General features: G+C 40.8%; 1 protein-coding gene across 4 annotated transcripts in view; it reads left to right on the top strand.

Annotated features, from left to right (window-relative positions):
• Positions 1 to 24,782, top strand: part of KANSL1L (KAT8 regulatory NSL complex subunit 1 like) — a 99,738-nt gene extending 74,956 nt beyond the window's left edge. For 2 of the 4 annotated variants that reach the window (XM_075933923.1, XM_075933924.1), the window contains 9 exons: positions 1,268 to 1,430; positions 10,286 to 10,396; positions 12,270 to 12,407; positions 13,818 to 13,936; positions 15,259 to 15,383; positions 16,179 to 16,233; positions 21,453 to 21,565; positions 22,191 to 22,371; positions 23,066 to 24,782. In XM_075933923.1, coding sequence (XP_075790038.1) covers positions 1,268 to 1,430; positions 10,286 to 10,396; positions 12,270 to 12,407; positions 13,818 to 13,936; positions 15,259 to 15,383; positions 16,179 to 16,233; positions 21,453 to 21,565; positions 22,191 to 22,371; positions 23,066 to 23,302 — 1,242 coding nt within the window. In that variant the 3' untranslated portion in view covers positions 23,303 to 24,782. The remainder of the gene's footprint in view (positions 1 to 1,267; positions 1,431 to 10,285; positions 10,397 to 12,269; positions 12,408 to 13,817; positions 13,937 to 15,258; positions 15,384 to 16,178; positions 16,234 to 21,452; positions 21,566 to 22,190; positions 22,372 to 23,065) is intronic. The other 2 variants (XR_012905316.1, XM_075933925.1) reach the window with 2 other exon arrangements.
• Positions 24,783 to 27,513: the final 2,731 nt, after the last annotated feature.

The following is a 27,513-nucleotide window of genomic DNA, read 5'->3' as shown; positions in this document are numbered from 1 at the left end:
GCTAAACACTATGCCCTTGCGAATATACTTACCTCCGATTCGAGGGTAGCTCAGGCTGTCTTGTCTACAGCCCGAAAGTGATAGGTCCGAAGCACTCAGGTCACGCTGGACCACTGCTGTGTACTCACCTCGAGTGGAGCACCCTCGGGGACACTACTCGATGAAGAAAAGAAAGTTACTCACCTAGTGCAGTAACGTCTGTTCTTCGAGATGTGTCCCCCCGTGGGTGCTCCACGTCCCACCCTCCTCCCTGCTTCGGAGCCTCTATTTATGTCTTTCAGATGCTTCCGGTTGGGAGGAAACTGACGAGACTGGACCGCGCTCAGATGAAAGGCGCGAAGGGGACACTCGCGCATGCGCGGTCCGGCAGGGGGCTACTGCTAATGAAAATTCCTCCGGTCTGCGGCGCCGGGACGAGCCCAGAACCTCGAGTGGAGCACCCACGGGGACACACATCTCGAAGAACAGACGTTACTGCACTAGGTGAGTAACTTTCTTTTTTGGCCCCAGTGAGGGGGCAGGAGGCGTCATTTGAGCTCCCTGTCTCAGGTGCCAAAATGTGGGCTGGCCCTGTTCTTCAGTACTTCCCACTGGATCTCTTTCCTACATTATTCCCATGTGTTGTGTTGGGGTTTTCTTTGTGCTATCTATCTTAGATTGTAGTTTCTGTGAGGCAGTGACTTTGCTTTCCTCCTGGATACTATGTAAATATATGGCACACATATTTATGTGTAATGCAGTTTCTATGTAAGAGGTCAATAATGTATGGAAATATACAGGTACCATGACTTTCATGTTGTTTAAGCTGGGTAACAGATACTTAGTTTGGTATATACAAAGAAAAAAAATTGCTATTATAATACCAGTCAGATTTGTTGTGCCTAACTAGAAGATTAACTGTTCCACTGGCCTTTTTGTTTCTTGTTTGTAGGGAATACCCAAATTTTATTACAGGTTGAGAACAATTACCTTTTGATTTGGAAACCACTTTGGAAATAAAATACTGCTTCTCTACATTTTTTCCTAGCTCTGAATGACGCAAAATAACTTTTCATTCAGATACAGAACACAGAGGCCAAAATCACTTTTCCAGTCGATTTTTATCACTTCTAGGCTAATCAAAGTTTGTATGAGAGCATTTCTCATTTTCATAGCATTGAGTCATTCATTACTCTCACTAACATATTTATCTCTTTGGCCCAGTTTTAGAAAGTGAACAAAGGGAAAATGAACATTTCAGATGATGTTTCTGTTTATATCCTTGCAGGCTTTGCCATCTAGAGATGCTTCGTTTCCATATAATACACAAGTGCCTTGCATGGCTCCAGCCTCCATTTGGAGCAGTTATGAACGCGATACAACATCCAGAATAGTACAACATATACCAGAGATGGACTCCACTTTTCATCCTGTGCTGTCATTCTCTTCAGGTAAGACATCTAGTTCCATGTTCTCAACAAAAAAGCTAGTTCCATTGTAAAAAAACAATTATAAGACTTTTATAAACTTTTAAAGCTTTGACCATGAAAGAACTAGGGATGTGAGCAACTAGTTGACTATCTGATAAGTAAAAGCTTATCAGATAGTCGACTAGTGCCCTGATTAGTCGCTCCCCCAACCCCTTACTGTCTCTATTAGAAGCTTCAAGGGAGGGAGCAGGAACCAGTGCTAGGGGGAGATTTAAAAGCCAGTTCCCCCAGCACTGTCTCCATGTGAGACAGAGGGGTAGTGGGGACCATGTGCAAGCTGAGAATCAGCTGATTCCCAGCTCATGCCCTGTCCCACACGCTGGGTCTCTGCTTTTTCAATGTATTAAGAGTCTGCTGGCTCGTAATACATTTAAAAATGAGAAGCATACTGGGGGGGACCCGGCGTGAGCCAGGACAGCTGATTCCTGGCTCGCACTGGTTCCCCCGCACTGTGCACCAGCCTTTTAAATGCATGAAGAGCTGACAGTATTTCTTTTAAGAGGTTCTTTGTAGGGACGTTAAATTCAGTTTAATCAGCTAATCGACTAGTTGACAGCTAACCTTGCTGTGGTTCTGCTTTTTAAATGTATTAAGAGCTTGTTGGTTCTTAATACATTTAAAAGGCTAACACGCAGCAGGAGGAGAAAGAAAGAGGCATCAAGGGGGAAGAGGAGGGTGCTTCAAAGCAGCAGCACCATGTGGAGCCTGTGGCCAGATATCAGGCTCCACGTGGTGCTGCTACTTTAAAAAGCCACGTGCAGCTCAGGGGCTCCGGCTGGCCCCAGGCTGCACGCAGTGTTTCAAAACAGCAGTGCTGCGTAGAGCCCGGAGTCAGCTGGGGACTCCCCCTCTGGCTCCGTGCTCCCCGCAGCTCTTTCCCTTTTGAAGTGTAGCAATAGCCCTAGGGTTATTGCTACACTTGAAAGGTGGAAGCGTCCTTATAGACTAATTGAATAGTTGATGCAAATTTCATCGACTATTTGATTAGCTAACTAATCAAAAGTTTACATCTCTAGGGTAGAGGTGTAGGAGGGGGTACAGAGTCTGGGCGGGAGTTGTGCCCTGGGGAAGATGGGGTGCAGAGGGTTTTGGCAGAGATCAGGGGTGTGAGAAGGAATGGGATGCCAAATACTGGCTCTGGCTGGCTCCTACTTAGGTGACTCCTGGCCAGCAGCCCAGCGGGACCCTCATACAGACTCAAAGTGGCTGCCTGCTCAAAGTGGCTGCCTGCTTGGGGCCATTTGCCTCTCTGAACTGCATGCCCAAGATGGGAGGGGGAGACTTTGTGCACTGCCACCACTCCAGCCCAGTCACCTGCCAGTGAGAGCTGTGATGGTTGTGCTGTGGTGGGAGCAGTGGGCAACACCTGTTCCCCTTTTCCCCTTGAAGGGGCACACAGCGCCAACAGGCACAGAGCCCTAGCAGCCTGCCACTTTGAGCAGCCTGGGACTGCAGCAGGCAGGGAGTCTGCCTGAGTGAGGGTCCTGATGGGCTGTGGGCCAGATCCAAAGGGTTGGGGGGCTGGATCTGGCCTGCAAGCCTTGTTTTGCCTGCCACTTAACTTATCACCTTATTATCTTCTAGATGTTTGCAAATTGATTCTTTAATTATTTGCTCCATTGTCTTTCTTGGCACAGAAGTTAAACTGCCTGGTCTCTAATTTCCTAGGCTGTCTGTATTTCCCTTATTACAGATGGGCACTAGATTTTGCCCTTTTCTAGTTCTTCTGGAATCAATCCTGTCTTCATTGATTTTTTTTAAAGATGATAGCTAATGGCTCTGATACCTCCTCAGTCAGCAATTTGAGTATGCTGGGATGCATTTCATCAGGCCCTGGTAATTTGAAGACATCTTACTTGTCTAAGTAATTTTTAACTTATTCTTTCCCTATTTTAGTTTCTGCTACTACCCCATTTTCACTGGTATTCACTGTGTTAGGTGTCCAATCACCACCATCCTTTTTGATGAAAATCGAAACAAAGAAGTCTTTAAGCATCTCTGTCATTTCCTCATTTATTCTTTTTCTCTACTCTGTTCTTAGTTTTCCTCTTGTTTCTAATATATTTGTAGAATGTTTTTGTCTTATTCTTTGTCTTTAGCTAGTTTGAGCTCATTTTGTGCCTTTCTAATTTTTCCACTACATACATGTGTTGTCTACTATATATTTGAGACCGTGTTGGTGTCTGTCTGTCTTTGTGTCTGTCCATCCATCTGAAAGTCCATTTGTTCAAGGCATCCTCCTAAACAGTAAGAGCTAGAACCACCAAATTTGGTACAGGGCATCCCTGCTATCAGTCGCCCGGTATACATCCGTTCTGCACCAAAGTTGTTGACCCTTGTAGGAACTGATGTGTTATAAGTCTTCTCATTCCCCGCTCTTTAAGTCGTGCAAAAGAAAACCCACTTCGCGCAAATGAAAGTCAGCCATGGGGAAAAAAATTCCCTGCTTTAAGTTGTTTCACTATAAGTCCAAGTTTTTTGGAACATTTCCTGGACGTATAGCAAGGTCGGCTTGTAAGCAAGGTCAGGGTTTGGTTGTGCCAGGACAATGGGATGTGCGTGGAATGTGATTGTCTCTCATCAAACGGAAAGAGAGGAGTGTCATAGCAGGGACAGTTATAGTTATGAATGACCACAGGCAGGCAGCAAGTACTGGGCACAGTTATACCCAGAATGACCACAGAGGGCAGCAAGCACCCCAGTCTCATGATGCAACTGTTGGTTAGCAGTATGGCCCCGTCACCCTGGTGAGCAGCTGCCATCTGTCCAGTGTGGCCCCTGCGACCCCCTGAGAAGCAGTGGCCAGATGGTGCAGGCCACCTCCACTGGGCAGCCTGCCCCTGGCCACCACTGGGGAACTGAGGGTGAGCTGCGTAGCCCCTCCTGCCCCAGACCAACCCTGGGGAGCAGCCATCGGGTGGGTGGAACAGCCACTGCTGCCCCAGGCTGGCCCTGGAGAGAAGCTGCCCCCTGCTCTGAGTCTCCCAACCCCTCCCAGCCCCCTGCCCTGACTCCTACATCCCCCACTTCCTGCCCTGAGCCCCTTTTTACCCTCCCATCTCTGACTCTTGCACCTCCCCACACCACCAGCCTCCTGCCCTGAGTCATCTTCCCCCCCCCACACACACACACACTCCTGCACTCCCCACACCCTGCAATACTGGGTAAGCCTTCTAGTCTATTATATATTTGAGAGAGTTTGTCTGTCTGTTCAAGAACTCCTCCTAAACAGTAAGAGCTAGGGCCACCAACTTTAGTAGGCAGCTTCCTCTTTTCATTCCTTAAAGCAAGGTCAGGATTTCGTTATGACAGGAAAACGGGATGTGCCTGGAATGGGATTGCTTCTCATAAAATCATAACGAAAAGAGACTGAATCATCTGGCAGGTGAAATGGGCTGGCTGGGGGATTGCCCCAGCTCTGAGCTTTCCACCCCTCAGGTGCCCTTGAGGGAGGGGAACGGTTGAAGCTCCCTCCATCCTGACTTGTAGGGGGACATAAAGTGAGGGGAAAGTGCATAGTTTGCAACATTCCTTACTCTACCTGGAGAGTGCAGGGGGCAGATGAACCTGGATGTTCCCCAGCTGGGGGACATGCACCTCTTCCCTGGCTGTGCCCACTGAAGCTACAGCAGCCATGGAGAGGTGCTTCTCACCTGGCCCCAAGCTACTGCGGCAAGAGGGCTGGGTTAGACCTCTCTCCCTGGGCAGCCTGCATCCTCAACCCCTCATTCCCAGCCCCAGCCCCAGCCCAGAGCAATGATTTAAATTAAACACCCTATTTTAATTTTATTTTCCAAAAAATAAAAATGAATTGAGTTAAAGACTCAAGCAATGCTGGGTAAATCTTCTAGCTTGCTTATATTTATCCTTTGTAATTTAACCTAGTTTCCTTGTCTTCTTGTAGGATTCCTTTTTGATTTTCAGATCATTCAAGGTCTTCTGCTTATGTCAGGATGGCCTCTTGCCATACTTCCTGTCTTTCCCACAAAGTGAAATAGTTTCCTCTTGTGCCCTTAATGTCTCTTTGAAAAACTGCCATCTCTCTTCAATTGGTTTTGTTTTCTTAGATTTACTTCCCATGGGATCTTACTTAATAACTTGCTGAATTTGCTAAAAAAAATCGGAGGAAGTGGATTTTGCCCACAAAAGCTTATGATACTATATATATATATATTATATATTTGTTAGCGTTTAAGGTGCTAAAGGGCTATTCGATTTTTTAAAGTTACAGACTTAACATAGCTACCCCTCTGTGAATTTACTAAACTCTACCTTTTTGAAAGCCATTGTCTTTATTTTAATATTCTCCCACTTACCATTCTTTAAAATCATGAATTCTTATTATTTCATGGTCACTTTCACCCAAGCTGCCTTCTGCTTTCATTTTCTCCACCAGTTCCTTCCTGTTTGTCGAAATCAAATCTAGAACAGCCTTCCCGCCCACGTAGCTTTCTCCATCTTTTGAAACAAAACATAGTCTTTAATACATTCCAAGAACTTCTGGAATGATTTATTTTGGGGATATCTGGTTAGTCCCACATCACCACCAAGTCCTGTGTTTTGGATGATCATGTGGTCTGAAGTTGACCCGTACCATCACATCGCCCTTGTTATTACTCCTTTTATTCTTACCCATGGACTCTCACAATTGTGTCTCCTATTTCCATCTCAGTGTCAGTCCAAGTGTTTATATAAGGCAATGCCCTCCCCCCTTTTCTCTCTGCCTTTCCTTCCTGAGCAAGCTGTCCTCTTCTGTACCAATATTCCAGTCATGCATATTATCCCTCCAAGTCTCTGATGCCAGTTATGTCATAGTTGTGTTTATTTCCTAGCACAATGAGTTCTTCCTCCTTATTCCCCATACTTCACGCATTAGTATACAGACATAATGTAATGGAAATAGAATGGATCACTGCATGCCTGAGATTATACAGTTCAGTTATGTGGCCTCATTCTCTTCTGTGTTGCCTCCCAAGTCCTTTTATGTATCCCTATTCATAAAACACTACTCAGAGCTGATGTGGATTCCTTCTTAGGAGCAAAGCCATTAAATAGTTGCTTAACAGAACAGCGGGCAAGGAGAGGGAGGTGATGGTCTTTTTCCCACTTTGTAAGTAATCAAATAAGATAATGCAATTGAACTGCCTTATCAGTGTATTTTGCTTTTGAATAGGTAACAGTCTCTACTAGTATGGAGTCTTCCCCTCCAGCATATCTACAGCAACATGGAAATTTACCAAGTAGTTGTCAGTGGCTGCAGCATACCTCATGCATATTCCATGTAAATCTATCCGTGTATTATTAGAGCAGTGTTTCTCAATCAGTGGTATGAGTACCCTTAAGGGTACTTGAGAGAAGTCTGGAGGGTACGTCAACACAACTGAAATTTGGAGAAAGCTGAATTTTTGTTTTAAGTTTTACAGCACTTTATTATTTTTGTACTTTTTACACCCAAAAATTTCAAAACCTGCCCTGCTATGAGTAAGTTGTTTAAACAAATGTGTTGCAATGGTAGAAAAAAAAATTGTCTGTCTGAAAACTGTAGGTACCGGCGGTATTTACAATTTTTTTAAAGGGGGTACTTATAATTTTTTTAAAAAGGGGTACTTTATTAAAAAAAAAGGTTGAGAAACACTGTATTAGATAACTGGCAGAATCAGACTTGCATGGAACAAATCTTGAAGAAAAATCTGAAAGTGGCATATGCTGATTCTACCCAGAGCCTATGAATAAACTAGGGCAGATATCATTAGCCTTTTACGTACAGTGTGGGAAATACACAGTCTCTGAGACATCCAGTTGATCCTCTCACCTTCACCCCTTTTCTTCATCCCTCCCCAATAAAAAAAACAAGCTGGGAAAACGGTCATAATATTTCTAAGGAATAAAACAATCTAGTATATTGCTAAGGGAAAGAACAAACCTTCCTGGTATTTTATACTTCATAGAGAAGCAGAAAATGTAAAACCCCAAATTAAAAAAATACCTTTTGCAGGTTCCTATTAATCCTGTGATATAGACTTTACTTAGATCAGTACAGTTACTGATATAGACTGTTTTTTGGGCTAGCAAAAATTGCGTTTAGAAATAGTTTTGGATTTGCATATCTCCAAGACACTTGAGATTTAAGATGGTTTGTAAATGTTGAAAATTATTGTCTACCCTTTGGCCCTTTAAATTAGTCTCCTTTTTCTTTCTAATTTCTCAGCTGTCAGACTTACCCCCTTGACTCTTCATCTTTCTTGATCCAAGTATAAAAAGTCCTCATTCCTCTCTCTACTTCTTTTTTTGTAAATTGGTTTCTTGAAGGGCTTTTCAAACAGAAAAGTTGTTTGTAAGTCCTTTTGCCTTTTTACAATGACTGAATTCCTAAGCACTTGAGATGTTTTGCAGACCAAATCTCTGCCAGGAAGCAAGTTAGAATTCCCTGTTGCCTTCTTTGTAAGAAACAGAAGGAGGGCACCTACCTTGAAATTACCCCAGCGTGTTCAGCAACAACAGTGTTGCTCAGATTGCTCAAAGCGGCTAGCTGAGGAACCATGTGCCACTCAGCACTGCATGCTCCTTGGGGGGGCAGGGAAAGCTGAGGCTGATGGGGTTCATGGGGCTTTGAGCTTCATGGGGCTGCGGCAGGAAGGGAGCTTGTCTGAGGGTCGTGCTGGTCTCCAGGCTGGGAGCCACCTAGGTAAGCTCCTCCTGGCCAGAGCCAGCATCTGGGATGCCATACTCTCCTGCATTAGGGATGTGAACAATTAGTGGACTGTCCGATATGCAAATGCTTATTGGATAGTCGACACAACAGTTGACTACTTGCATCCGTCCCCCCTTCCTTGCTGCCTCTATCAGAAAGAGGCAGCAAGGTGGGGGGAAAGAACAGGGGGTGCTTCAAAGTGGCAGTGCTGGGTGGAACCCGAGGTCTGCTGCTCTGAAACGCTGCGTGCTGCCTGTGGCCAGCCCTAGGTTGCACATGCGTTTCAAAGCAGCAGTGCCTCAAGGAGCCCGAGATCTTCTGAGGACTTCCCCGGTGACCCCAGACTCCATGCTGTGCTGCCACTTTAAGGCGCCACGGAGAAGACGGGGCTAACAGTGGACTGCTTGAGTCCCCTGCTTGACCCCATGCTCCCCGTAGCGCTTTTGCCTTTGAAGTGTAGCAACAGCCCTGGGCTGTTGCTACACTTCAAAGGAGGAGACACCTTTATCGACTAATCGAATAGTCATCTATTTGATTAGCTAGTTTATCTACATTTAACATCCCTATCCTGCACGTCAACTCCCTGCCTCAGGCCACTACCCAAACCCTCTGCACCTCACCTTCCCCAGGTCACAAGTCCCTCCTCAGCCCAGTACCCACTCCTACATGCTTCTCTCGGGCCAGAATCCTCTCCTTCACTCAGACCTTGCACCCCAGTCCTCTGCCCCAGGTCACAATCCCCTCCTTCACCAACATTTCTCTCAGACCCTCCCTCTCCTGCAGTTCAGTCCTCTACCCTGAGCTTCCTTCTGCACTCAACCTCCATCCCTGATCTGCATCCCCTCCATAGAGAAGTGCGGCCCTTGACCACTTACCAAAATCTTGGAGTGTTCCCTCATCAAAAATCATTGCCTACCCCTGTGTTAGCCTGTTATCCCCTCACCTTCTGGCCTGTTTCTTTATAATTTTGTCTTCACTGCTGACACCAGGTGTTTTGTTTATTTCTTTTTCTAGTAGGATAATCAGTGGGCATTAGACAGGTCTCTATAAAATTGCAATGGAGACTAGGCACCTGTAATTTTTACAGCAGGGGTAGCTAGGTGAGGTCAGTCACAGGTAGGGGAATAGTGTTGATGTCACTTGGTTACTGCACAGCAAAAATTGCAGGTGCCTGATCTCCACTAGGATGTTAGTTATCCTGCTGTTAAAAACAGACATACACTTTTTTGGCAGGAGCAACGTATTGTGTGGACAAGGATGAAAGATGGGCAGGAATAACTTCACATCAGAGTCTATGTCTGCATCTTAGTTTCTGAGTTCCATTACCAATCATCCCCCATGTTCATGGCAGGATGTGCCAGAGAGCTGATATTTCAGTTTTCCAAAAATGTCTCTGTTGCTGCTGAAGTCTCAGCGGGGCAGTTGTGTTAGTCTGTAGCTGCAAAAACAACGAGGAGTCCTGTGGCAGCTTTAGAGACTAACAGATTTATTAGGGCATAAGCTTTCGTAGGTAAAACCCACTTCGTCAGATTAATTGGAGTGGAAGTTACAAAAGCAGTAGGATATATAAGGAAGAAGTTACTTGTGTACTGAAGCTAATCAAGTCAGGGTAAAGTGGGTCATTCGCAGCATTTGGTCTGGAGATGTGAATATCCAGAGAGGGGAAATAGCCTTTGTAATGAGTTAACCAGTTGAGATCCTTATTCAGTCCTAAGTTAATAGTGTTGAATTTGCAAATGAATTCCAGTTCAGCTGTCTCTTTTTGTAACCATTTTTTAAAATTCTTTTGTAGAAGGATGGCTACTTTCAAATACATTATTGAATGTTTAGGGAGGTTAAAATGATCTCTTACAGCCGGTTGAGTGTGGCTAGTTCGCTACTGGCTACTGCTTCAAAACTGGTTGGACAGTACGGCCCTTGACCCTTCTCCAGTTTCACTATCTGAAGACATTGTCCAGCACAAGCCGTCAGTCTGTCTTTGTGAGCTGGTGGGCTCGAGGCAGCAGTATTCTTTGTACTGAACATGAAACAGACTGTATGAATAGAAATGTAATGCCAATGTAGAACTCCTTGTCCCAGAGCTGGGGGGCTGTCTTAGATGCATGTCTCTTCCTTTGTATTTCAGATATTCCTCTTCATATATATTTTGAAACATTGTTAAAGGAGGACAAGATCAAAGGAGATCCTGTTGACTTCTCAGCACTAGGGGTAGAGTTTAAAATGTCTCCGTTCAATGGTATGTGATGCAAAATATTTTAATTAGTGCAACATTTATATTTTAGCTATTTTCTCAACATTTCTTTTTGTATTATAGGTGCTGCCTTAAATATTATTAATGTTTTATGTGATTTTATAAAAGTATGACTCCTGCCCAACATAGCTTACAATCTGATCAGGTCATAAGACTAAATACTGGGAGAATAAGGGGCACAAGAGTTAGGAGGAAGAAATAAGGAATCTAGGGAAAAACTCATCCCACTCACATAGATTCCAAATAGTTGGGTTTTATGTAGGTAAATTTGTGAAGAGAATGGGAATGTAAAATCTAACCTGCAACCTGTACAGGGTTCCAGGATGCTATACAGTTCTCCTTTCTTGCTATATCTAATTATGAGCTGGAATAACAGGTGTTCTTCCTGATAGTTGTGTGTGAGCATCATTGGACCTGCATAAACACAGCTGGTTGTCCTTAATTGTGGCCTTCTGCACCAGTTCCCAAAAATTATTGAGAGGACAACCTAGGAGATTTTAAAATGTTCCAGTGTTCAGATAAAGGCGGTAAAGTGGCCAAAGATGTAACGCCTCTGAGGCCCATATGTTTTTAGCCAGTGTATTGTATGTATGAGAATATAAAACCAATCAGTGCCAAAGGCATTTCACACCAGTATGCTGTTGATTCATCTAAATCATTAAGCCCTTGCCAAGCAAATTACGTAGCGACTCCTTGGAAATAACCTATAGTCCTGTTGCAGATTGTTCTCATTAAGAGATGCTGCTGCATTCAGCATGAGCTTAGAAACTTGATGATAAACTTCTCCAAATGGTCACTGAGGACTATTTAAACTCTCTCAGCTATAACTATATTGGTTTAGAATCTGAGCAAAGTAGCACAATCCCCTATCATGGATGCATTTTACCAGTATGAAGGAATAAGTTACACTGATACAGGTCCCTTCCTACAAATATAACTGTGTCCACACTGAGTATTGCTTTAACAATATCTACAGCTAACCTGCTACAATAACAGCACAACAAATGTAAGGGGTGTGGATCCTCTCTAGAGCCATTGCACCATTTAGAATGTCAGTGTGCTGGAACATTTTAAAACCAAGGCATTGATTCAGTAAAGTACTTAAATGCCTAAGTGAAGTCAATGTGACTGTTCAAGTATCTTGCTGAATCAGAGCATGACTAATTATTTTAAGTCAGTTTATTACTTAAAGCTATAGATTTTTCCATCTCTTACTGTGTAAATAGCTTCTTTGGTTACCCAACTGTTCAACTGTCTAGTATTTATTCATTGTTGATTAGACTTTGTTGAGATAAAGGACAGGTGGCTTACTAAAATGAGATATGTATGGCATACAAAGGTAGCAGCAGCTGAAATAAGAAGATTTTATGTGAATTCTGTGGGATAGTAAAGTATTGCATTCTGCAGGAAATCTGCCTTATGTCATATCCCTTATCTCCAATGTACCCCATACCTTGCACCTCTTCCACCTTAACTGCTTTTTGCCATGTGCCTGGTATTAAAGGTGCTGTTATATCTCTAATTGCTTACAAATAAATAGTCTGTTTAGAAATATAGTTAACACTAGCTAAAATGTGAATTAACCCTTGCTGTAGTACAGTTATGAGCAAAAAAGACACAAAGGGTTAGATGCTTTTCTGTTATGCTACAGTAAATCAATTGATGCAAATATGATTTCATCAGTGGAACTCAGAGGTGAATTTTGATTCAGTGGTTGGCCTTTTTTTGTGTCTACACATGCCACGGATTGTTACCCTATGTACTTTGTATGTTTCAGAAGAACCTGTCACTATTTCATTATTATTATTCATGTAATGAAAATGAATCTGAAACTTTAGAAATGCTTATTTTGTTTCAGAATACAATCAGCATAATGCTTCTTTCAAACAATGGAGCAGTGGCTATTTACTTAACTCCAGACCTCAAGCTGCATCAAAAACATCAGAACTATTCTCAGAGGGAAGAAAAAAAAGGCACCTAAGTGAGACAGCGATAGGTAAGGAAAAACTATATAAACTACTTAGAAACTCTTACTGAAAATACCCTTAAAAGAATGTGATTTACCATTGGGCTTCACACTTTATTCAAAGTTGTTTTTTCATATAAATTAATAGATAATTTTATAAAATTGTCTCTTAAGGGAATGTGAAAAATAGGCTTATGATGACAGTGCAAATAATAGATGTGCGCCATTTAAGACATACCATTTTCTGCTTCTTTTTATTTCTTCCATCCTCCCACCTTTCTTTCCCCAATTCTACTTCGATGCAATTACAAAAGTAGACATGCTTCTGTTTTTTTCTTATTAGTTGCTCCTTAAGGAGACTCAAGTTGCATTTGTGTAATACTTGACAGTGTGGGATTTATTACATTTCAAAAAATTCTCCATGAAATAGGCTATGCGATATATTTGTAAAAAAGACATTTAACCAACTATTTGCTGTCTCTGAACTCAGCTATGTTTCACTTATTGTATGCTATAGGGATGTCAACGTGTAGTCGACTATACAGTTAACCAATAATCTTGTCGACTACACACACTCCTCTTCCCCCCACAGCCTCTGTTAATTTGGGCTCTGTCTCAGAGAAATTATCCATGAGGAAAGTCAGCAGCCTGGTGAGCAGGGTCAGAGAATTGCAGAGTTGTTTATGAGATTAGAGTTCGTATACTTGACGCACATTGTACATAACTATGCTTTATCTGGTGTCTCTTCTTACCTTTCTTCTGCTCTTGCCAGATCCTCTTTATATTTAGTTAGTGTTCTAAATATATTTTAGTATGGGATTCTCTTTCAAGTCAGGCTAAGAGAAAATTGGGAACAATGTTGGTTTGCTTTTAGAGTCCAAAAAAATTGCAGGAGGGGCTGCATTCACTGGGACTGAATAAAGAATACCCATGAATTATGACTTGTCTGGAACATTGAATGCACTTTAGGGGAAATCAGACTTGCAGGTGAGGCAATTGACTTTGCCATTGTCATCTTTGCTGCCGGTTCTTCTTAGCCATCAGGCAGGAAAAAACTGCTTCTTATCACATAGCCATTAGAGCACCCAATGCATATACAGCCCTGTCAGGGAAGGCTACACTCTGTTCAAGATTATCCCTACGAATGTGATTGCTTTTGGTTGTTCATAGTCTGAAAACATCTGTAAACGAGGCAGGATCTGACACAATGAGGCTGCTTCCAAGAAGGAATTATCCCCCTTGCATTAGAGAGGCAGTTTTTGTGGGACAGTAGTGATGGAGGTAAATTTTCCATAGAAAGAGCCATATAACTGGCTGTTAGGTGTTAATGAAATCTCAGGTGTTCAGCTGGGCGCTTTCAGAAAGGGCCTCATTTGCTACAATGTGGGAAATATTTTTAATATAATAGACAAATATTTTTTTCAAATATTTTTGTGGCAGGAGAATGTAACAGTGATGCTTTTTGCTTTCGACGTGCAGAACCAGAATCCCATAACGATTTTACTGCAGTGACTCATGTCAATTTGATGTCTAGAGCTACCCCAAACACATCGTCACAGGTAAAAAAAATGAATAGACTGATGGATTAATTAAAACATCACCAGAGAGTTGTACAAATTAATAAATAAAAATACAGACCTTTCACAATGTAATTGCTTTACATAGTTTCACTCATGCATAGTTAGCATGAGATTAATAGTCTGCATTGGGAAGGGAGCACAGAACATAGAAATGCATTCTCAAAGACATTTTCACAGACCATGTAATTAGTTTATCAGAACTTTTTTTTAAAATCTGGATTTTTACAATGAATAAAATGTATCATATAATTCATGTCCCCACTGGAACTGTGACTGAAGACTTTTATAACACCGCCTCCTGATGGAGCTGTACAATATTGGCTGGCAACTTAAATACAGCCTTCATCCCGCAGCATCGTGATATACCAAACCATGACTGAGTCTTTTGTTTATTGAACAATTAGCAGAGCCTCTGATAAAGTGACGGTGATATCCAGGCCCCATTAAAATCAATGCCAAACCTCCCATTTATTAGAGTTGCATGGAATTTTACCTTAAAAGTCTTCAGGTTTCAGTGCTGCAGAAATATGAAGGCTTACAGTTTGACAAATGCTGTAACTGATCATCTAAACCTAATTGATGTTCCCTAAGCAGTTTGGGTAATGCAAATTCTGTTGAATTTCTTTCCTTGATTGAGTTTGTTACATGTCTGCATCTAGTGGGAACTTCCTTCTTTTACAAAATTGAATGAAAGTGATTTACTTTGAAACTTGCTTTTTCACTTGAAAACAGAAAGCTCTGTAATTTAGATTGAATCATGTTTTAGAACCAAACCACCTTCTGTAATATAGAAAAGTCAGTCCACACACTTGAGAGAAGTTGGATAGCCCCAAGAAGGAAAATGCTCAGAAATTCAGCATCCTCTTATCCTTAACAAAGGGATTTCTGCAGATTTCCAGATAAATATTTTCCATCTAGATTATTCTACACTGATCAAGTCATTTATCATATTATATTTATGCTTTGACCTCTTGGCATTCTTACTTTTATCGAGTGCAGGAACATTTGTGTAGTGGTCAGGTAATAAGTATAGCATGAACATTATGAAGAATATAGCTGTTCACGGTGGAATTGTCAACAGCGGTTCTCAGCACTGACTATAATTGTGAAATCAGAGTTACAATTCCCATTGACTTCAATGGGAACACGGTTAATTCAAAACTGAGTATTTTTGAAAATATCATTCTAAAAAATCACTTTGCTTTTGTGACTGTTAAATTTACAAAAAACAATGCTTAGTCTTATCATTAACATGCAGCTGTTATCATTAAACTAATGACTTCTGTATTATTGTTATGTAGCATAGCTCTAGACGGAGACTGAGAAGCGAGAGCTCCTATGATATAGACAACATTGTTATTCCTATGTCACTGGTTGCTCCCTCTAAACTGGAGAAGCTACAATACAAAGAAATCCTTACTCCAAGGTATGTTCATTTTTCCCTCTTTGCATTTATGGGGAAACACTAGTGATACATTTTCTTTTTCCATAAATCTTCCTTCTTTCCCCCAAGGGAAATGGTCAGACTTCCTTTAGACACAGTGGGGTCTGATGCACAAATAAGCACACTGTAAAAATAAATAAGAATGTTTTTCTTTAATCTTAATTCTGGTGCACACTGCAGACATAAATGCATGATCTAAGATTATTTTTTATTACTTAGTTCAGTAGAATTCATACGCTCAATAACATGCACAGAAATACACATACCTAAACATTATTTTTAATGTCTGATTTTATTAATTGGATTTAACTTTTTCAAGTAGCGTAACTCCATTATTTCTGATATATGGTTCTCTTAACTCATTTAAAATACATAGATTCTTAGAACATCTTAAACAAGTTTCTGTTAAACTAAATAATGAGTAAATCATCTAAGCTAGTCCTTTTATTTGCATATCTTTGATTCTGTTTCAGGCGTAGGCTGGTTCTATTTAAAGGCTTAAAATCGTAGTAACAGGAATAGTATTAAGGAGCTCAGATTCTGTATTTTTTTAAAGAAAGATTTTGTAGAACCTAATGTTAGAGAAGACCTGTTTTAATTACTTAAATGTTTACATTCCCTTATAAAGCTTGCAACGTAAATACTGCAGAATTGTACTATTTAATAAGAGCCAACAAATGACACTGACTAGAAACAGAATAACCTCATTTCACAGCTGAGGCGATAAAACATTAAATTTGGCTAACCATGTGTTAACTACTCTTCTCCAATTCGTAGCTGGAGAGTTGTTGAGCTTCATCCTCTGGGACGATTTCACATAGATGAAGAAGAGGTAGGCTACATTTTAATGAAACCAAGAGTATAATATATGGCTTCTTAGTGTATGTTTTCAGTAGACATTGGTTTAATGAAAACCCCTGGTAAGTCTGAAATTATAAAAATAAGCTTTTTATAATACCTGTCAAGTTAAAAACCTGTCTAAGCCTTTGTTTGAATAAGTGTTTTATATACTTATTTTGTCAGCTGTCTCTTCGCCCATCCTGCCAACCTCCTAGCGGCAGCACTAACGGGTGATAAGTAAGATGAATCTCCATTCGGAAGCAAGGAGATGAAAGAACTAGGAGTCAGTGCTAGTATATAATCAGCCTACCTACATCCTAGAATCAGGAAGCCTGTAGTTTCTTCATTGTTTTCCTTTTAGCGCTAAGGAAAAGAGGAAGGAGAAGAGGATGGGAAAGAACACACAGAGTTGAAACAATTAAGATTTTGTGTCTGCACCTTTTTTGGCAAAGCTCTAGCATAGTGGGGCTCAGCCAGTGATCCAGCAGCAAGCCCCTTCTACCAACCTCCTGCCCTAATTGCCACCAATCTGTCTGAGGACTGCGATACTAGAGATCCAGTGGAACACCCTCTCCAGAGAGTGGAAAATCAGGTGGATCTCCAGGTTTTCTAGAAGTCCCTCATCCTCTGCATTGTCAACAAGCAGCACCAGAAAGCCAACTTCCTTGGGCTTGTACCATTTCAGCAGATATTTTTATCTCTTTTTTTTATGTGGGCCATATTTGTCTACTCCTTGCACCATGGTTTAGTTTTCCATTGGCAGGAGGGATGCATTCCTCCTTCCTGTCTGAAGCAGAGCAGCCTGTATCACTCTCCTCAGTACACCATGAACAATTCCTTCATCATCCACTGCTATTGTTCCTCCAGGAGCATGGATATGCTTGCCTCTTTCATGGCACCCCTCTGGACTTACTGGTTTGGGAAACTTTCCCTGGCATGCGCGGTATTTCCCAGACCCAGTGTGAACTTTCTTTCCTCCCTTTCTTTCTGCTGCTGTTTCTTCTGACCTGAGTTAAATGTCTAGATAGAAACCTGCCATTTTTGCTACCTTCCTGGAATCTTTGGGGGTATCTGATTTCTATCTCTGATCAATATCACTGACATGTACCCCTGAGTCTGACCTCTACTTGGACTAACAGCAGTTCCAAGACAAACATCCAGCCCGTGGTCCAAAACAAAGATATTGCTACCATCCTGGGTGAGAATATCCTTCTTAGCTGGCAGGACCCTTCTATGTGGCGGTTAGATGGTCCAATATACTAGACAAGGAGTAAACTTTTCAAAGGATTTCTCTCTCCCTTGGAGATTGAAAAGGCAATACCTGCCATGCAGCAATCTTAAGATGTTATTCTGAGGAATGGGATCAGGTAAACGAGATCTTCTGTCTTCAGTCATTTGGATAGAAAATACTCCAGGTCACAAAGGACAAAATATTTCTTCTTCTTATGATAGATTCCACCACTTGTCCTTCTGAAAATGTACCTTGCCTATATATTCTATAGCTCCATGGAAAAGGTGGACAGATTTTTCCGTGGTAGTGCCCTGGAGGTCCTGGCCAATGTTCCCTGTAAACTGAGCACTTGGGCAGCCATCCAGGCAAGATTCAAGTGCCACCCAGCTGATTAACATGCCTCAGTGCACATAATAAAATGTATTCTGCACATGGGTGAAAAAAAATAGAGGGAACATTGCTGCTGACAGGCATTACAATTACTGGGTAGCTTGAGAGAAAAGACATGAAATATCAGAATTAGTAGTAAATAATGTTCCTTTCCTCTAGCTGTCTAAAAACCAAATAATTGCATTGTTTACCTCTTTTTTACTCTCGCTTGCACACTCACACACATACTATAATAAAGTAAGTGTCAGTTAAAAATAGAATCTTTATGAAAGATACATATAAGTGGGAAATAGGTAATTGTGCATGTATAGGGTAAGATTTCTATTTCTGTGCCACTGTAGCTTTTGAATTTCCTGATTTCTGTGTTGAAATTTATGATCAATCGTTTTCTTACTGTGAGGTTTTGAGATTAATATTGTCTAAGTTGAAATCCATGGCCAAACATAATTGTAATAAATAACCAGTAGCAGTTTATGTAATATTTTTGTTTGTTTCAGTAGAGGCACATATTTTAATATGTCATCAGTGTGGCAGGGATGAGTTCATAAATAACTTTTCAAGGTTGGAAGACACTTTTGGTTTTCCAATAAGTTCTATTTCCATATGGCATCTAGTCACATAGGATGCATCTTACATAGCAGCGTCATTTCGGAGTAACAGCCATTATTTCGAAATAACAATGCGAGCATCTACACAGGAATTCCATTATTTTGAAATAGTGTTGAAATAACAGACGGCTTATTCTGACGTCTGTGACCCTCATTCCATGAGGAATAATGCCTATTCTGAAGTAGCTATTTCAGAATAGCTATAGTGTAGATGCTTCACTGCTGCTATTTCAAAATAGCTCCTCCCCAGGGCCATTTAAGCTAATTACTCCCCAGTGCCTCCTGGGGCTCTAAATTGAGGTAGCATGTCCCACATTAAGGAAGCCTGCCTCAGACTAATTTTGAGGCTTCCCTGTAGTGTAGAGGTGCTATTTTGAAATAAACTATTTCAGCGTATTTCTTCTGGAATAGCTTATTTTGAAATAAGCGTGCAGTGTAGACGTACTTATAGAGTATAAGGTTGACCAGATGCTGTGGAAGAATCCAAAGCTTGGTTTGGTTAAAACTTTTTCCTCAGACCAATCATTAGATATGCCAAATGAACATACTTATTCATTTTTTTGAAGAGGGTTTGAGGGGAAGTTTCCCTAAAAATCATTGCCAGAATCTCCCACCTGTGACCAGAAAGCCTTTTGTTGTTGTTGTTGTTGTTGTTTGTTGTTGTATTCAAATCAACCAAAGGAATAGATTTCAAAATTTCCCAGCTTCAAATTATACTAACTCCAAATTAATCCAAACTGGGTGGAAGATACGTATATAAAAAAAAGTTTTACAGTTTGACAAGAGAGAGGACCAAATTCTGTTCTGTCTCCAGTGGAGAGACACTGGTGTAACTGTTGGACCCACAAACTGCAGTTTTGTTCTTTGGCGCTCTTACTGCTCCAAGTAGCAATGCAATAACTTTCAAATCAGAAAATACGTTCTGCTGTAAAATTTGTATAGTCTAACTTTTAACTTCTTATTAGGGCTGTCAATTGACCTGCATTAACGCCTCCACTTAGGAAGGAACAATCACTCTCTCACATACAGAATGGGAAGCGACTGTCTAGGAAGGAGTATGGCAGAAAGGGATCTAGGGGTCATAGTGTAGTTTGGGAAAGAGAAGACTGAGAGGGGACATGATAGCGGTTTTCAGGTATCTAAAAGGGTGTCACAAGGGGGAGGGAGAAAAATTGTTCTTCTTGGCCTCTGAGGACAGGACAAGAAGCAATGGGCTTAAACTGCAGCAAGGGAGTTTTAGGTTGGACATTAGGAAAATCTTCCTGTCAAAATGGTTAAATACTGAAATGAATTGCCTAGGGAGGTTGTGCAATCTCCATCTCTGGAGATATTTAAGGACAGGTTAGACAGACATCTGTCAGGGATGGTCTCGACAGTACTGGGCCCATGAGGGCAGGGGACTGGACTTGATGACCTCTTGAGGTCCCATCCAGTTCTAGTGTTCTAGGATTAATGCAGAACAGGATTAGCGCATTAATATTGTAACGTATTAATCGCAGATGTTAATGCTGCACTGCCTCTTTGAACTGCTGCTCTGGAGCTTCAAAGGGGCTTTGCAACAGTGGAGCTGGGGATCAGCTGGAATCTTCAGCTGACCCCAGGCTCCTAATGCGTTGCCCCTTGGAAATGTTGCCGCGGGGCTTCCACGGAACAGCGCTGCATGGAGCCCGGGGACTCTAGCTGATCCTGGGCTCCATGCAGCACTGTCCGCCACGGCGTTTCAAGGGGGGCACACGCACTTAATCGCAATTAAATTTTGTAATCGCTTACTAGCCTGACTTCGTTTATTAACTTTGAAGAAGAATTTCTGTGGAACCCTGGTCTTGGCTGTGCTCTAGGTGCCACAAAATACAAATAGCAAAAAGGTGAAATCCTGTGTTCCAGCCCAGTTCAAAGAGATCGCTTTTTACAATGTCGGTGTGCTATAGTATTCTTGTGTACAAAGTGATTTAGACTGTCAATCAGAATACTTTGATTTTCTTCAAAATGTCTTTAACAGCAGATGCTTTTAGTCCTTTATGGATAATTGTAAAATTTACTTTAAATGTTGTACAACTGGTATAAAAGGAACAATCGCAAAATCAAAAATCTTTTCACGTAGAGGAACATGGATTTTGACTGCTGAAAGGAAGCGTGTTAAAACCAAGATTTTCACAGCATGAAAGACTTGACAATTTGCTAATGTTCAAAATCCATAGACTTTTTTAAAGTTCTTTTGTTTCAACTTAAAAGTAAATTTGATTACAAATGAATTTAATTCTCCTAGAGGGAAGAGAACTTTTGTAGTCCATAAAATTGTCACTTTTACACTGTACGTCGTCCTTGAAGAAGTTATAGCAAGATACACAAATGTAAGAGTTAGTAAATACCAGAGGAAGAAAGGAGATTAAAAGGACTTCCAAAGTGATTTGTGTTTAACATGAATGCAAAATAATGAGAATTCTTTCCGAAAAATCACAAGATGGAGTACAGAGCAGTCCTATTTCTGTAAGACATTGTGTAAATGGAGTTCTGATTGGTAGGTAGCTACCCAGCCAACTTTGCAAGCATGTGCATTAGGGCCTGACCCAAAGCCTACTCTAGAAGAGCCATAATTGCATCCAAAAAGGTAGCACATTTCCTGTTTACTTGACTTAAAAGTACATAACCTTCCTCGTTTTTCATTCTAGCATAGTTCTCATTTAAAAAAAAATCTGGATTATTTCTCTAGGGGCATGAATAACTTCTGTATCAACTTGAGATCCCCCCTTACAAATATGTAAATTGGGGGGGCTAAAAATTGTATCATGTAGCTGTACTTTTCTATCATTTTTACATGAACACATACAGGTTAGTGATGTGTACCTTTGTACCCTTCAGTGTACTGTCTATATTGTTGGTTGCATGTGTGGCACAGATTTTCCATGACTGTATAGAAAACCTTTGTCTTCACTTTTAGTGATGCTTGTAATCATGGCAGGAGCCATCTCTCCTTTATTACAGATTGAAGATCTGTCAGATGAACTTTTTTCTTCACGTCATGCAAAATATGAACAGCGAGAGAAAGCAAGGTGGTTATTGTGGGAGCAGAGCCAATGGCCAAGAAGAAATAGCAGGCAGGTGTATTGTCATAAATGAAGGACAGAATCATTGGGATTTTCTGTGGGTAGCAGAGCAGTAACTTTGAAAATGAGGGTATTCTCTATCAAATAGTTTACTATGCATGTTTAATTTATTGTTCAAAAAGGAAAACTATGTTGCTTTAAATCATGTGAATTAGAAGAATATCAGGTATACTGGCATATTAGTGAATAAAATCTTAACACTTTCTGTACTCAACTCACTGCTGCTGTTCACTGCCATGCTTCGTAATTATTTTCTTAGCCAAATGAATAGGGTGTCGCTTCTCACTCATTAATCTCTGGGGCGTTGCTTCCCCGTACCTGAGACTGGAAGTAATTGCATTTAGAGGCCCACTTCAGTTACTGGATTCTGTTAAGCTTGTACTTTCAGAAAATACTGTCAGAGAAATAAAATATATTTAAATATTTTATACCAAGGCCAGTGTTGCTATAAACTTCTGTTTTTCAGGTTATCTTTACTTCTAAGCATATACATAAGAAGCCATTAAAAACTTAAAAGTAGTGCCTTTTCCCCCTTTAAAAGCAAAATGGAATAGTTTCCAGTCACTGAGCAGTTGACTAAAAAAAACCCTTATATTCTCATTTTGTCATATACTAGATCTTATAGCAAAAATGCTGAAGGCCAGCGAGGACAGGATCCAGTAATGACAGAAAATCATCACAACTCATGTGCCTTGCTGCATTGTGCTGCTGAAGCTGTTTCTGACCTTACTTCAGAAATCCATGGTTCTGCATGTTTAAGGGTCCCACAATCTTCAAAGGAAAACCAAGAAACAAAGGTATGGTCGTTTTTACTAACTAAATTTTAGAGCCTGATCCGGTACCCAAAGTTTCCCTGACTTCAGTGGGTCTTGGATTAGGCTCTAAAATTGCAAAGTAAATGTTCTCTTCTATTGCTACTTAGACATTTAACTTCCTACCTTCGTTTTTGGATTGCATTCAGAGCTTCTGCAAATTACCAGATGGAGATGACTTCCAAAAGAAATCCTCATTTTGTCAACAGAATAGGAACAGCACAGGCAAAACGTTCATTACTAGGTCAAAATGTCTCAGCATCAGAGATGAGAGAAGCAGGCTCTCTATTGATATATTCTGTAGCTTTTCTTCAGAGGATGCCAACATTGGTTCCAAATAGTCTGATTGTGATGGTAATAAATGTTCTTTAACGGTAGAAAATAGAGGGTTGCTTTTTTTACATTCCTTGCCCTTTACTTCGTAACTGCATTGTTTAATCTTGGAAATAATTTTGGGATACAACTTATTTAAAAGATTCTATACAAAATGAAGTTGTGTTGTTTTAAGTCAAGCTACATTGAAAACTGGTACCCAGCAGAATGGTATTCTTCCCTGTCTCCAAAGAACCTTGCAACCACTGTAAAGAACAAGATTTATTTGTTACTCGATAACAGAATCATTCTGCACATAACTAAACAGGACTCCTCTTTCGCCCCTCTCCTCTTTCATTCCTTTCAGTCTGAGCTGTGGGAACTTCGGGTTTTTCCATTAAAGGATGAAGACATAGAAACCTTACGGTGCCAAGACCAAATAACAAATCAGATTGAAAGTTCAAGTGCAGATTTCCACAGTGACTCCCTCTGTACTTCATGTACGCCCATCAGTGGCCATCCACCAAGAAAACAACCTGCAGAAGAACTGGACGACTGTAAAAGTGTTTTCCTAGGACTCGGCAGCACAAGAAAACACAGGTGACAGGGAATAATGTGTTTCATTAAGAAAGCCAGTTAAGGTGGAGAAAAGCATAAGGTAAAATCTCTGTTATTCACACAACACAATTCAGATACTGTACATTAGCATCATATAATATATTTTCTTTCTTGCTTTGTAACAGGCAGGATAAAACCCCAAACGCAACAGTTTCTTCTTCCTGAACCACAAGAGAAACTAATTGTTTCGAGCTGGAAGTCTAGTATTGCCTGTGTTGAAAATGGGCACATCTAAATAGCTGGCTTATGGGTTACTGCTTTCTGTTGTCATATTGCCACATTCTTTAATATGCTTCCTTTTTTTTCTTTCATATGAGTGTATGGTTTTGATAAGACAGCAGAACACACTTTATTCCTTTAAACAAACAACTTCAAAACACAGAAAAACTACTTGAAATGACAGTGAGAAGGTTAATTTTAAAAAAAAAAGTTTTCTTTAGTGGCATGAGCTTGTGACAAATACCTGCCTTGTTTTAAATGCATGTTTGAAATCCACTGAATATTTAAATACCAGTAATTTTTAAATACTTTCAAAAGCATTATTTGGGTTTAAAATGAGTCACTCAGTCAACACTCATTAATGTTTGTTTCATGAAGAAATTTTCAACACACAAATAAATATATCACTATATTTTCATAGTTGATACAAAAGGTAGAGAGTTTTGTATTTCATTAATTAAATGAAGGTACAGTTCTTTGAATATAATTTTGGATCACCAGATATTTGGAGACCTAATTCCTAGCCCTACTGTAACTAATGCAGTTTATAACTTGTGTGGTGTAATGTCTTAACAAAAGTTTAGCTTTTATGATTTCCTGCCAACTATGCAAAAGTAGAGTGATTAACCACAAAAAGAATACATTTTTAATAAGGACATCATAAGGGCAAAAAACCTTTCACAATGTTAATAAAAAAATTTATTTTTAAATTTGCAGCCATTTACTCTAAGGAAAATAAAGCAAATTGTTTAAGCTCATACATTCTGAATTACAGTATTTAGAATTTATCTACATTCTCAAGTGACACTAATAGAAGATGAAGCATACCAGAATGAATTATACAGCAGTATTCATTGACATCGATAGAATATGTGTATAAACCACTGTCAGCAGGAAGTTTTTCTGTGTACAACAGTTGAAGGCAACTATGTAGGAGTCTCTGTTCTTGTGCAGCATTTTTCTCGGCTTATAATATCCAGTACTGACAGATGACCCATTTGTTAATGTCAGCCTTATTTTTTTTCCTGTCAGATTGACTGGAAATATATGCTGACATCAGAAAAAAGTTCAGTCAAGTTTTAACACTACAGCTTATGCTACATTGTAGTTTATTGAACATTCTGATTTATTTTAAATCTTTTTAATGCTGGTTTGTCCAGAATATTAAACTCAAATTTTGCCTCAGTGTCTGATACAATAATCTTCAATGCAAGGGTTTTTTTAAATTAAAAGTTATTTCCATAAAATATGTGGAGTCTGTCTGAATTTGATTAGCAAGGGGAGTATTTAGCTTCTCTTCATAGGGCTATAACCTAAAAGTAGTGGTACATACTTGAAGACCTGTACATCTGTACTTACAAACAGAAGCTCGCATGCAGCCTTAGGCAGGAACATCTTAGGGATTTATGGGGCTCTATGCAGTATTATTAAACTCATGCCCCTATGCCCAATGGCAACTGGGATGGGGGAGGAGTGATATTTTAGAGATTTTATAATCTTCAACACCACACTAATATTTTAAAGCAATTTTTAACTAAGGTCCGTCTGATAAACTAACATAGTAAATTCAGACACTGACTGTACATTCCTAGGGTTGGCAAATGCCTTTTAAATGGCTTCATTGCCACCTGAATGGCTCTATCACAGGCTCAATATTCTGCTAATAGCACTGGCAGGCTCTCTCACTTTGAGTTAATTAGATCCTCTCCCAAGGAAGCAGAGACCCAGGAGGGCCCCAAATCTTCAGATTCCCTATGCAGCTGCATATTCTGCATATGGGTAAGGATGACCCTGGCCTTGGGAGCAGCAAGAGGCACAAATGGCAGTAAGCAATGCTCTCTGGAGGATCAGGAGCAATTGCACAACCAGCAGCTGGAGAAGCAGCAAATTGCAGGGAAAACTGCCACTTCTCACCAGCTGCCCCATTCCTTGGGAGTCCTTTGGTCCATGCTCACGCTGCTCAATGCCTCCTGCAGAGTGGACCCGGGAGGGGTGTGGTTGGGAGATGAGGAGCCAGCACAGAGCCTGTGGGGATGCCGAGAAGTCCCCTTAAGAATCTCCACCTTCCTCCTCATCCACCTCTAATTAAACCTGTCTTTCTGAAGCACCAGCAGTCAATCAAGGTTAAATAAAAAACTATTTCTATTTTTCATTGCAAATATATAGTATTTTAGCTAAATTATGGGTCAAATACACTTTTGTGGGCTACCATTTATAACGTTTCAATGAGAAAATATATTCCAACTTCTAAAACAACCAACCTACAAAGAACTTTTGGAACATAGCCGTTCGTAAATTGGGAATGGTTTGTATTGTGTTTTGTCAGGGTGAGGTGAGGTTTATTTCTTCTCCATTCCCTTGCTCCTTCAAAGTAAAGATAGGAGCAGCTCAGATTCTGATAGTTCTGTGATGAGAACTTATGTATAACAGGGCTACTCAACATGCGGCCTGTTAGTTTGTGGCCCATGGTGCAGTTTGAGTTTACAAGGGGCTCAACACGCAGCCCGCGAGTGGGATCCTTTGAACATGGTGTCCACTGGGAACACATTCCCCAACAGCGAGGCATCTCACAGGTGGAGCGAACACTGAAAGACGCAAGCAAATGGGTTGGCTGGAACAGACAGGTACAGAGTGTCAGTGTTTCTAGCACCCAGGGAGGAGGTGCCAGGAGCGCATGAGAAGTGCTTTGTATTCATGCCCATCTGTGTGAAAGAAGCTATTTGCAGATATATGCAACCACACTTAGGTTGCGGCCCTCGGCATGTGCTGTAAGTATCATTGTGGCCCCTGGGGCGCCCAAAGGTGAATAGCCCTGGTATATAACATTGTTTGGTACCTCCTACTCCGATTTGTATGGCTGTATGAGAAGCAATCCAGGTGTCAGTTACATGAACTCCCTGCATGCAGGACCTAGGAGAACTAGAGGTGAGAAACACTGATTTAGTTAATGAAGTCTGAATCATCCAGAATGCTGAAGGGGAAAAAAAGAGAGTTTTCTGTTAACATTAAGAGAATATTTTAAAAATGAAGTAACCTTTTGAAAAGAATCATAGGAGATTGGGTATGCATGAGACCTCAGGACGTCTAGTCCAGCCACAACTAAATCATTCCACCCAAGGCTTTGTCAAGCTTGCCCTTAAACCTTGAAGGAGGGAGATTCTAACGTCTCCCAAGATAACCCATTCCAGTGCTTCACTGCCCTCCTATTATCCAACCATGACCTCCCCCACTGCAACTCTCTGGCAGCTGCCACCACTAAGCACAGCTTAGCTCCATCCTCTTTGGCAGTACTACTTCAGGAAGTTGAAGACTGCTGTCCAATCTCTTGCTCATTCTTTTCTGCAGCCTAAATAAGCCCAGTTCTCTTCCTGAATCATACACTCCAACCCCCTAATAATTTTTGTTGCCCTCTGCTGGACTCTCTAATTTGTCCACACCCTTTCTGTAGTGAGGGGCCTGAATAATGGTAAATAATCTTTTCCCCTCAATCTGCTCCTCCTATAACATAACCCAATAGGGCATTAGCTTTCTTGGGAATGTCACATTCATAGCCAGCTTATGTAATCCTCAGGTTCTTTTCTGCAAAAGTAAAAGTTTATCTGAGAATTGAACCCAGGACCTTGGGTACTCCAAGCAAGACTCCTACCCATAGATGAACAAGCCACCTTTAATAGGACAGCTCACAGCACTGGTTTTCAAAGGATCAGGATAGGGGTCTTTTGATCTATAAAAATCACTATCATAGGGGCAATGCAAAATTTTCCCCATCCTGGTATAATAGCTGCTGCCTCATGAAATGGCCTCCATCAATTTCCTTCCTTTCCCCCAGCCAGTTTGTATATTTTCACATGCAACTACTTTCTCAATTTTATCTTTTAGCTATTGCATAAAGACTAAACTAGCTCATCCCCCCCACCACCACACACACACAATCAGCTATACTGTAAACTACTGAGCAGTATGCAGTCACTGTTGGAC

This window comes from Pelodiscus sinensis, chromosome 7 (genome assembly GCF_049634645.1).
Source record: "Pelodiscus sinensis isolate JC-2024 chromosome 7, ASM4963464v1, whole genome shotgun sequence".
Taxonomy (NCBI): Eukaryota; Metazoa; Chordata; order Testudines; family Trionychidae; genus Pelodiscus; species Pelodiscus sinensis.
Note: the sequence above shows the minus strand (reverse complement) of the source record. Positions and strands in the feature narration are given on the sequence as shown.